The sequence below is a fragment of the Cicer arietinum genome, chromosome 4 (genome assembly GCF_000331145.2).
Source record: "Cicer arietinum cultivar CDC Frontier isolate Library 1 chromosome 4, Cicar.CDCFrontier_v2.0, whole genome shotgun sequence".
NCBI classification, from domain to species: domain Eukaryota; kingdom Viridiplantae; phylum Streptophyta; class Magnoliopsida; order Fabales; family Fabaceae; genus Cicer; species Cicer arietinum.
In genome coordinates, this window is record NC_021163.2 from 15,254,976 (window position 1) to 15,266,733 (window position 11,758).

Below are 11,758 nucleotides of genomic sequence, written 5' to 3' on the forward strand. Positions count from 1 at the left end.
CAGGAATGGTTTGGTGAGTTTCCTCCCTCCTCTTACATCTTTTTTATTTGTCCTAACCCTCCAATTCTCAAGGGAAAGTGTCTTGTTAATCCAAAGTTCAGCCGAGAAGTAAACAAAGTTTGATCAAGAATTGTGTCAGCCAGGATGCAAACTAATTTTGTGTTTTTTCCTTGTTGATTTTCATCCATGATTTGTTTCTTACATATTTGAATTTTGATCATTGTAGCCTTGAGTGGTGGTCGTTTGAGCTCCTAATCTTACTTTCGGGTTTTCTACCAAATCCACAGCTTGAAACTTCGGTCTTATCCATATGGTATAATTACAACTTTTCTTAGTATTTCATACATGAATTACTTAATATACTTTGTGGTTTAAATTTTTTATTGAAATTGTTACTCATAGTCAAATATTGATTTTCATTCATATATAAGTGGTGCTAATCAATTGTTTAAATGTTACATTTTTTTCTTACCAGTTTATCAATCATCTCAACAATCTATACAATACCAGAAGCAACTGGCTCAGCAGCAAGGTTTTGATTCACATCAGTCACAACCTCATCAATTTGTGCATAACAGTGAAGCTATTTCTTTGTTTCTGATTGGTTTTTCTTTTGGTTGTGTTGTTCAGCACTAAAGTTTCAAATGCATTAGGAGCTGGATGTTCACAAGCAGCGCGATTGTCAGTTTATGCTGCTATGACTATTGCAGTTTCTGAGGCTGTTTTGGTGAGTTCAACCATTTTCGCCTCTCGACGGGTTTTAGGTTATATATTTAGTGATGAGCAAGACGTCGTGGATTATGTCACAGAAATGGTTCCTCTGATAAGTCTATCTGTTATAATCGATAGTTTACACGGTACCCTTTCAGGTTAGCTCTTCAATTATTTTCTCTAATTTTCAATGCACAATCCTTCATTTTCATGCCATGGAATATAACACTTGTCTACAATTATAGGTATTGCTAGAGGATGTGGTTGGCAGAACTTGGGAGCATATGTGAACCTTGGATCCTATTATGTTTTTGGAATTCCAATTGCTGTTATATTGGGTTTTTGGTTAGAGTTGAGAGGAAAAGGCTTGTGGATTGGTATACTTGTTGGTGCCTTCTGTCAAGCACTTTTGTTATTCCTTATAACAAGTTTTACAAACTGGGAAAAACAGGTTTGATTTTACTTCCAAGTCTTTCTGGCTCTACGTCTCTCTACACATTTAGCACAATCCAAAATGTTTTCTTATAGGCACACGTTAGTCACTATCACGTTCTATATTAGTAGTCAAGGTTTGAAGTGGAGACCTCTTTCTCAAACTCCTTCTAGTGAACTACTGGGGTCAATGCAAGTGGTTTGTACGCAGTGTGTGTGATTGTTGTAAATCTCATCGGACCTACTGAGTTGGATTCATGCTCATAAAAAAAAGAAAACTCTTTATTGTGTCCCAAACTCAACTATTTGAGCTATGCCTTGGAGATATAAATTTCAAAATATTATATCTTCTGAGAACAGGAAGTTTTGTCAAACTAAATATTATTTAACTTAGTAGGTTAAACTACAGAAGATATCTATCTTCATACTCAGAGAACTACTAGCACCTTAGGCCATGCTATCATATTAAAATTCTGAACAGTTTTGAAATGTTAATTGAAATATACTAATTTCTTGAATGTTTATGATTGCAGGCAATTAAGGCACGAGAAAGGATATTTCAAGGAAGTTTTGCAGTAGAAGATAGATTAGCTTGAGCAAATGAAGTAAATCCCTCTAAGCTGATAGTTATAGCTTAATTTGGTTGGAGACAAGATCAAATTTCAGCTACTATAAGGTAGAAAAAGTTTTCACACAGAGAAAAGAGTTGTAGAATTGATGATATTTTTTATCCCCAATTCAATTTTGGACAAGGCTATACAGTGTTAGTGTTATTACTATTATGAAGTAAAAGAAAATGGATGAATTCACGTCTTCAATTTCAATTAGTGATTAACATGAGATGGGTGAGAAAGTATAATGCTTTTTCTTTTCCTTCTCGATACTAATTTTTTATTGGAGACATTTTTGGCACATACCCAAAAATTAGAGTTTTTATTGGGTAACTTGTGGTCACCCCTAATTTCAATGTGATCTAAAGGACCATAAATGACGTTAAATATATTTTTTGATTGGTTTAAATTCAAATGAATTACATTAAATCATGTAAGTTCCACATAAATTTAGTAGAGGTTTGTTTAAATTTCAATCAATTAAAAAGTGTGTTTTGAAATGAGTTAGTTGTTAACATAATTCAAATTCCTATTGCATTAGTCCTGAAAGTACAGTCCAATGGAAAGAATTGTAATATTGAAGGTGCTTAGGGTTCAATTTCTAGCACTAACAATTTTCTCGCCTCTTAACTAATTACTAACCATTAAAATTTATTTAACAATTTTATCTTCTCTTAATTTAATCATAATTATAACAGTAAAAACGATAAACTATTATTATATATAAATATGATTATTACAAATTTAATAATAGATCTTGGCTATATTTGGAATAACTTGTTTGAACATATTTGAGCACATATGGTTTAATAAAACTTATGACATGTTCACAGAATGTTTTTATTTTATTTTCATATGTTTTTAATATAACTTATAAAAGCAAGATACATGAAGAAAAAAATTGATTTTATTATATATTTTGTTATATAACATTTATATGTAAATATTTGGTTTATGGTGTCTAATGAAACTACTTTGCTAAGAAAAATAGTTAGTTTATATAAAAAAAATGTAATTAATTGTATTTAATTTTCTCAAAACAGCCAAAAAGTAATTTTATTTTTAAAATTATCCCTCGTGAGAACTTGTCTAATTTAAAATATATATATATATAAATAAATTAAATGATAATTAGATAATAATAATAATAATAATAATAATAATAATAATAATAATAATAAATATAAAAAGTAGCTAGTTTGACTAATAATAATAATATTAAAGAAAAATTGTTTGGGAGTATTTAATTTCAAAATTTGTTTGAAATAATTATTAATTAAACTTTATTTATTTTTATTAAATTATCAGTTACTTCAATTTATCCTCTAAGAAATTGGAGGATTAAAATAAAAATAAATAAAATGATATAAGTAGCTAACACTTATTCATATTTTAGACTACTAAATATAATTATGTTTAAATACAGTTTTAGCCTTTTTATTTTAATTGATTCGTAATTTTGATTTTTCTATTTTTAATTTTGCAATTTTGGTCTCTTATTTTTAATTTCGCAATTTTAATCCTCTTATTTTAACTGATACTTAATTTTACTTCCTCTATTATTAATTCACAATTTTGGTCCCCTATTTATTAAAATTGAGACATTTTGTTCTACCTATATATTTAATTATTAATATTATTTGGATCAATGATGACATTGTTTTGTTTTTTTTAATGATTACTTGGATTTATTTATAAATAAAAATTGTAGCTCATGTTTTTAAAAAAAATATAATTCACTACTCATATTTTAAAAATAATTGTTAAAACAATTACTAGTTTTTATTATTAATTAAAATAAACACAAAATAAAATAAGATAGTTGAAAATACACTTTTTACCTTTTTAAAAATTAGGCTTAATTGCAGTTTTGGTCCCCCTATTTTAACTGAATCGCGAAAGTAGTCCTTCCATTTTGTTTCTCCCTAGTTTTGGTCCTCCAAGCAGAATTTTGGTCCAAAAACTTCATGTAATTTAATTTTTTTTGCATTTATTTAAATAACATCATACCTCAAGTTCTCGTTTGCAACAATTGTACCTGAAATATATGATCATAAATAGCGTAGTAGGACTTTAAAAATTGAAATTTTATCAAATTTTGTACCAAAATTCTATTTGGGACCAAAATTAAGGAGAAACAAAATGGGATGACTACTTTCGCTATTCAGCTAAAATAAGGGATCAAAATTGCAATTAAGCCAAAAATTAATTAATAGGCACAAAAAAAGGTTCGATATCGATACTGGTAATGTTCCAAACCCAAGACAGCACAAGTTCAGACCGCCGTCGTCCCCGTTGATCAGCAAAAATGGCAGCAAGAGCCGAGAAAAATGACCTCAACCTTATCTTAGTTTCCCACCTCAACACCATCCACGAAACCCTCCAAGTTTTGGATTTAACACCTTCTTCTTCTTCTTCCTTCGCTAACAAAGTCACCTGGGATGACGTCATTAAAATGTCTGAACAAGTTTCCAAACAAGCCACCACAGGTTTATACTCTTTCTCCTATTATCTGCTTTCTTTCTTTTTACTCTTTTTTTCATCATAAATAAACTTTAATTTGCCTCTTCATCTAGTTTTAGGGTACGAGTTTATGTACTTAAGACATGGTTGAATAAATAGTTTAATTAAGTGCATAAATGTTTTTATCATATAACTGCTTGTATATAAGTTATTTCTATGTCCCAACTCGTGAATTGAGTTACACGAGACTAACATAATAATATTTGTCTATGAAAAAGGTGTTTATTATAACATAAGATAAAATAAAGTTGTCAAACTGTATTCATAGAAGTTATAAGCTGTTGTCAAAAGTTATGCGAGAGTTTATGGAAATAAGTTGAAAACAGTTTATTCCCATGTCGTGAGCTGTTTACACTTTCCATAAGCTCTAGAAAATCTAAAAGAGGCCCTAACCCGATATTTAATTATTTTCTGTGCAGTTGGAATGCTTTGGACCGGAGAGAAGCCGGAGTCAAAAGCAGTTGAGGAAAGTATGACATCCTACTTCAACAATCTACAAGGTTTCCTCTTGATTTCTCATGGCAGCATGGTAGGTGCAGGCCCTACCTTGTCTTCCAGTATTCATGAATCTGTCAATAATGTTGTTGATTCCAGCTTCAGGTTGATGAAGGAAACTGTCTCTTTATACGGTAGACTCTCTTTCTCTCTCTCTCTCTCTCTCTCTCTCTCAAGTACACTATGTAGAAACACACTATTTTGTTGAATGTAAATAGTCATGTGGTCCTTGAATATGTTAGACAGTGTCATTATAGTCCATAGATGTATCGAAATTACGTAAAACCCTAAATGTGTCTTTTGCTAGTCAGTTTGATCTTCAAATGTATATTTTGTTGGTTAGTTTTGTCATTGAGTGTATCTTTTGTTTGTCAATTTGATCTATGAAATTACCAACAGAAGACACACTCATAGATTTTTTTGAAATTTTGATACATTCAGGGACTATAATGACACATTCACAAATCAAGGACTATAATGACATCTCTGCACACATTTAGAGGCTAAAATGAATGTATACTCATTTTGGTTATGGACCTTTTTAATATTATGATCTGGAAAGTGGAAAAATACTCTATCGCTAAACAGTTTATTGAACTATTGATTATTGACACTAAAACTTTATATATCTCCACCATAACTTGCATAAGTGATGTTTTAGTTAGGGCTGCAACTAAACATTAACATGTGTAGATCAATAAGATATCACTTAGTTAGGCACTGGACTCTGAATATAGAGAAGAGAGACTTGAGAGCAGAGCAATAAAAGGATAACATGCTTATCTCTATCTAGACCATTAGTTCAATCCACTTTCACTGTCAGGAGGAAGACTGGTATTGAGAGTTGAGGAACAAGCATGTATCCTGTTCATGATATATATGTATAGGTGATGTTGGTAGTTGAGAGATGTCAAATATGACGCTAGCCTAAATATTTAGTTTTATACTGCATGGGTCATAATGGTGGTAGAGGTATTTTTGAATCCTTCTTATAACACTATGTTTTTATCATTTTCACCAAATGATTTTATAGCCTTTTCTTTAGGGAACTTTCTGTAAACTATTTCTCTCTAAATCATATCATTTAAGATATGGAATTTTAGAATGTCTAGATTTCATGAAAAAAATTTAGAGTCTATCATCAATTTTCTCCTATGATACAACTTGTGATATATCACAATACTTATCATTCTCCCTTTCGGGATTTAGATTATCTGTTTATATCTAGAATACTATTCTAGTTTGGTTATGGCGTTGAACTTGAGAATGTATTTTAAAAATAGTATAAAAAAATGCATAGAGGAAGAAATCTGAATTAATCATGGCCATTGGATGAGGTTAACTATAAAAGGTATTAAAAGAATTATTTGATTGGAATTTGTGCAGCATGCCATTATGAGTATGCTTTATAATCAGTCTCCAATCCATGCACATAGAATATAATATGACTGCCGCTACATCAAAATATTTCTTAATTTTCTGTCGAACAGTTGATAACCTTTCATTCTCTTTTAACAAAAACTAACAGGATCCCATCGCGAAGAGCTTAAACAATCAGTTCCGCAACTGGTAGGTACTGTATGGGAAGCGTGTTCTGCGCTAAAAAAGACTCCTACAACAAATATTACAGCAATTGGGCGCAGAATGACAAAGGTCGCAGTTTCAGTAAAGGACGTTCTACGCGAGATGAAAGAATTGAAGCCAGATTCTAGTGATGATCCTGTTGACAATAGTTGTGCAGAAACAGAGTCTGAACCATGCAATAATAATTCAAGTGACGGTGATATAGGGAACGACCTATCACCTGAAGAGATGAAAGTGGCTGAAAGAGCCATTGCAGTTGTGTCTGACACACTTTCAGTCCTGAAAGAACTTATTCGCTCCATCACAGGCTTGATTAAGATGGAAAAACCAAATGACAACAGCAGTTTTGTAGATTCACTTGAAAAATTGTTGCAGCTTTGTCAAGAACTTGGCCAACAGATTGATGAGATTGGAGCTTGCCTCTATCCCCCACAAGAGATTTCTTCCATTGAGGCGGCATTGGAGAAAATCCACAGCACTATTGATGTTATGCAGGCGGAAATAGGTGGAATTCAAGGTGCATCAGATGGATTTCTAGAGACATGCAATGGTTTGAGGAGCTCACTGAGAGAGCTCGAGTCTGAACTAAGTAACTCTAGTACTGCTGACGTAGAAGCCAGGGTTGAAAGTATAACGTTAACTGATAAGTAGACTCTTCTGTTGGTACCATTTTTGTGTGCAAGGAATTTGACTGTGTAGAATTTCTGAAATGACCCTTTTGATTGATAATTTTGTTTACATAAATACAAGTATGCTTTTGTTTCTTGTAAATGCTCGAGAGTAGCGACAATTGAAATTAACGTTGCTGCAATGTCTCATTTAAGATTTATTACTAAGAGTGATCGCAATAGATCAAAGTAACTTGAATTTAGTTTGAGACTCGATTCAATAATTTAATTGTCGAACTTGATTTATGAACTAAATGAACTGAATTTAAATTTTATATAATTTGTTATGAGTTGATTAAATAATATAACTTTATTTTTAACTAGTCATATGGTTTGTGATAGCTATTTTTTGTAGTAAGATTGTGTTGAATTGTTGATTTTATTTAGGCGAGGAACATATAATTATTTGATGCATAACGGTAATTAACTTTATGTTAAAAATGAGAATTTTTTCAAAGAACTAATTTATATTAGACAATTATTTTATTTAAAAACTACAATTAAATTACTAATTTAAAGTGCCAAAGATTTGAAAAGTTGACTTTCGAATTAATGAGCTGAACTGAGTTGTTTGCAAATTGAATCAAATCAAATTCGTGTTAAAATAAAATATCCATATCAAATTCAAGTTAAATTTCAAATTCCTAACAAATCAAGTGGAGTCCAATTCGACTCATTTCCAACCCTAATCTAACCATGGGATGATGTAATTCATCCTGAAAAACTTCTTATGTATGTAATATGACTTTTTTACTAACCAAGGTACCTCCACGTAACTGCATTTAAGAGGTTTACATATCTCAATATATGTTTTTTCATGTGCACCTGTGGATTGAGCCTCAATATATGTTTTTTCCAAGGTATGACACTATTTTTTTATTGCAATAAGAAATCATGATTTTAAATTAACAGGTTGTGTTGCGAAATGTAGAACTGAAGCCAAATCCTAAATATAACAGCAAGTACGAATTTTAAAGACTATACCTCCAAATGACAAGGCCTGATGGAATTTAGGAATAACTAGGTACAGAATTATAAGTTTAACTCAACTCACTTAGAATACAGGAAGAGTAATGCTCTGGTAGGAGTAAAAATATACACTAGACTCCTGTGTGAATGTACATTAATATCTGCTTAGACTGAAACTTTTCTAGTGATCTGTGGGGCAAAGTTACCGTCCAGCAAGTTTAACCATCCATGCACCACCTAAGTAAAGACCCAATAAGGGTGCTGCTAGAAGAACTTGAGTGAGAGGATCGGTGGACGGTGTAACTATAGCGGCTGCCACTACTGCGCCAACCACAACATACCTCCAAACTGATAGCATTCGGTCTCCAGATACCAATCCAAGTTGTCCCAATAGAAATTGTATAACAGGTACCTACAATATGAGTTAGATTACATTACTGCCAAACTTTGGAAGAAAAGAAAAATACACTACAAAATTACAAATTTAGTATTTCTTGTTTTCTCAAGCACCACTTTAAGCATATATGCAAAACTATAATCCAAACTCCAAATTAATTTGATAAGCACCCAATCATTTGGGGAACGGAGAAAATGTCGCTTAGCGGTGACTGTCAAAAAGAACCAAGCTATTTAAGTATTTCACTGAACAACTTATACTACTTGATAAGGGACTGAGGCACCCCGTTAAACCGAAGTCCCTATCAAAATGATTGATTATAAACATCAAAACTATCTTATGAGCCTTTCAACTCAATAGCAATAGGATGCCTTTTTCGAAATGAGGCATATTGAAATATCCATTCATAGATCCAAATTGACCTTATACAGGCATACATAGAAATGTAGTCATTTTCTCTTTTCTGTATATAGTAATGTACATATTTTTAGGAGCAGAGGACATGCCATTGGGCTGTCAATGGCTGTGTGGCAAGTATCTTAAAAAATCTTAGATTTTGGTTGAGTTAGCTCAACTATACAAAACCAACTTGTAAAGCGAGGAATACCTCTCATAAACACGTTTTTAGACATATATCATCAATAGTGTGAGACTCTTTACATACCCCTCATGTCTAGGACTGGACATCTTATACCATCTTAGAATTTGGTTGACCCTAACTCAACACTACAAAACCGGCTATAAAGTGAGGGTTGTCTCCCACTTGTAATCACTCTCATTCAATGTGAAATTCTTAACAGAAAAGAAGTACAAAACAGGAAGAAGAAATTACCTGGAAAGACAATCCTGTACTGAACATAAGAACCAGAACAAACTCAAAGTATTGATCAATGGACCACAACGATTCAACAGCCCCTTCAGCATAATTGACAAAGAAATTTAATGCCGCAGGCACCAAAACTAAGTAGGAGAAGGTTATTCCGGCATAGAAAAGAACTGATGAGCCTAAAACAATTGGCCCTAGAAACTTTCTTTCATCTTTCGTTAGACCTGGAATTACAAAGGCTATGATTTCATAAAGAATGATGGGACTTCCCAAGAGGAGGCCACAGTATCCAGACACCTGCACCACAAAATTACAACAACATTAATTCAACAAAGGTAGCTTCTTAAATCTTATGATAATAGTTTGATCGCGATTTAGATGGGCATGCAGAATGGTTAATACAGAACACAATATCACATAGTGTTGCCTAGAAGTTGGTGGTAACATATTTTTCTCTCACAACTAATCATGTCATAAGAACTAAGAGTTGTTTGTATTCTGATAAAGCAAAAGCCAACAGCATAAGACCTTTTAATTTGATATGAAATGCATACCAAGAAATTGAATATCACATTTACAACAAACTAGATAGGGAAGGAAACAAAAACCACTATAAATATATATTGAGAAAAAATGTCACCTTTAATGTGGTGAAGAAAAATTCACCAGGAGCTAGCTGAAGAAATCTGACACCCTCTGATTTAACAGGAGCTTCGAGAATCATTACCAAATCTTTTGAAAATGCAAAGCATCCCAAAATGCTTCCTCCAACTCCAATAACTGATACAAAGATTCTCTGTCTCAGCTCTTCAAGGTGATCATAGATGGTCATCTCTTTATCATCAGGAAGTAGCTCTTTACTAGGATAAAGAAAATCATAGATAGCACTTCTTTCCCCATCTTCCTTAAAATTTTCCAATGCTTCTTCACTAATACCACCAACCATGTCTTTATTTTCTAACAAAACAATAAAAAGTTAATTCAGTATTTATTTTCTAAAAATTTGTAGACATAATAACCGCTAGCTTATAAGCTCATTCTAAAACTTTTTCAGACATTATCATTAATTAAGGCTCTGTTTGGCGGTCCAACCACTAGCTTATACATATAGCATCGCTATTAGCTAGCTTATAGCGTATAAGCTTATTCAAAAACTTTTGCAGACATAACCATTAACTAATGTTTTGTTTGACATGACCAAATCACTAGCTTATATCGTATAAGCTTGTATGGTCAAAGTAGATCTTTTTGATAACGATCCTTCTCTCACGATCTTATAGCGTTTTCTCACTACCAAATAGTGTTTTTTGAGATGCTACTTCAAGCAATGTTTGAACTTATAGCGAGATATGAATTTGAACTTATTGTGTCGGTGGATATTTTAGCTTTTTTCCCCACTTAAAATAGTATTCTGCTGAATAGAAATTTAGACCATGAAAAGAGTTTATCTCCTATAAATTTTGGAAGCATCAAATACAAAACTGACTGTATTAGAGAAGAATATTTTAATGACTACTTGATCATATACAAAGAATATTTTAGATAGTATTAAAAATATCGTTGATAGTATTACAAATGAAAAAAACCATGTTTATATACATTGTTATAGTTTTCGTAATATATATTTTTTACATAATGAAAATGGTTTCTTTATTTTATGGCTTATGGATTGATGTATTCTTTTATAATTATTTGTCGGATACAACCCTTGCTTGCCCTCACTAGTTGAAAATTCTGGATCAATTCCGCCTTATACCAAATAATTTTTTCTTTCATTTTTAAATCTTAATTGAAGTTTTTAAATTTTGTTTTTGGTTCTAGAAAATCTAGTTGCAAAACTCACACACAAGATGCAGAGAAGCGCGATGTTGAGGGGTTTGATATCAAATGTCCCCGCAACTTTTTATCATTTGTATGACAAAAATTTAAATATTAATTAAAAATATCTTTATATGTGATATTATATTTATGAATGAGTTCGAACGTTAATTTAATAAAAAAAACTTTAAATTAAATCTATTACTTTATCCGCTATCGGTTATGAGTGGGTTTATGAGCAAAGTTTTGAGCAGAGGCTAAATATGAGCGGTAAAAATAAAAGTTATTGAATTGAGGAAAGTGGGTAACTTACTGGGTCTTTCTTCAACGGCAGAGCCAAGTGTAGTTGCAGTGGTACTGAGGTTGAGTTCGTCATCAACGGCGAAACAAAGGAATTTAGAAAAACTCTTGTTATTCCTCCTACGAGAGAGAGGGAAGCTGAACCCACAGGAGTTGTTTAACCGAATAGAGGTTAAGTGGCTTCGGAGCAATCCGAATTGAGGAAGAATGTTCATAGGAACAGTGGTGGTGGTTCCCAACCCCATACCTCGGCCACGTATGCCGTTTATGTTTTTTTACCGTCGAACGGTTGGCTCTCGTTAGATACGATATTGTTTGCGTGCTATGTTCTCTCGCCTCGCTCCTTGATATTTCCACTTAACTTCTAACTCTCTGCTTCTTCTTTTTTTTTTTTTTTTTTTTTAAAAAACAACACGGAGATTGT

At 32.2% G+C, this 11,758-nt stretch overlaps 3 protein-coding genes across 3 annotated transcripts in view; 2 read left to right on the top strand and 1 right to left on the bottom strand.

Annotated features, from left to right (window-relative positions):
- The window catches only part of LOC101501367 (protein DETOXIFICATION 14-like), a 3,369-nt gene extending 1,408 nt beyond the window's left edge, over positions 1-1,961 (top strand). The window contains exons 3-8 of the mRNA XM_004496951.4: positions 1-13; positions 227-313; positions 476-532; positions 631-869; positions 957-1,162; positions 1,677-1,961. Coding sequence (XP_004497008.1) covers positions 1-13; positions 227-313; positions 476-532; positions 631-869; positions 957-1,162; positions 1,677-1,739 — 665 coding nt within the window. The 3' untranslated portion in view covers positions 1,740-1,961. The remainder of the gene's footprint in view (positions 14-226; positions 314-475; positions 533-630; positions 870-956; positions 1,163-1,676) is intronic.
- A 2,009-nt stretch (positions 1,962-3,970) lies between these two features.
- Positions 3,971-7,227, top strand: LOC101501684 (uncharacterized). The gene is made up of 3 exons (XM_004496952.3): positions 3,971-4,243; positions 4,697-4,906; positions 6,301-7,227. Exons 1-3 carry the CDS (start codon positions 4,063-4,065, stop codon positions 7,005-7,007), a joined length of 1,098 nt encoding a protein of 365 aa, XP_004497009.1. The 5' UTR covers positions 3,971-4,062; the 3' UTR covers positions 7,008-7,227.
- Positions 7,228-7,971: 744 nt separating this feature from the next.
- LOC101502008 (sec-independent protein translocase protein TATC, chloroplastic) lies at positions 7,972-11,713 on the bottom strand. The gene is made up of 4 exons (XM_004496953.4): positions 11,348-11,713; positions 9,857-10,173; positions 9,223-9,513; positions 7,972-8,405 (listed from the first exon to the last, which is right to left on the bottom strand). Exons 1-4 carry the CDS (start codon positions 11,577-11,579, stop codon positions 8,196-8,198), a joined length of 1,050 nt encoding a protein of 349 aa, XP_004497010.1. The 5' UTR covers positions 11,580-11,713; the 3' UTR covers positions 7,972-8,195.
- Positions 11,714-11,758: the final 45 nt, after the last annotated feature.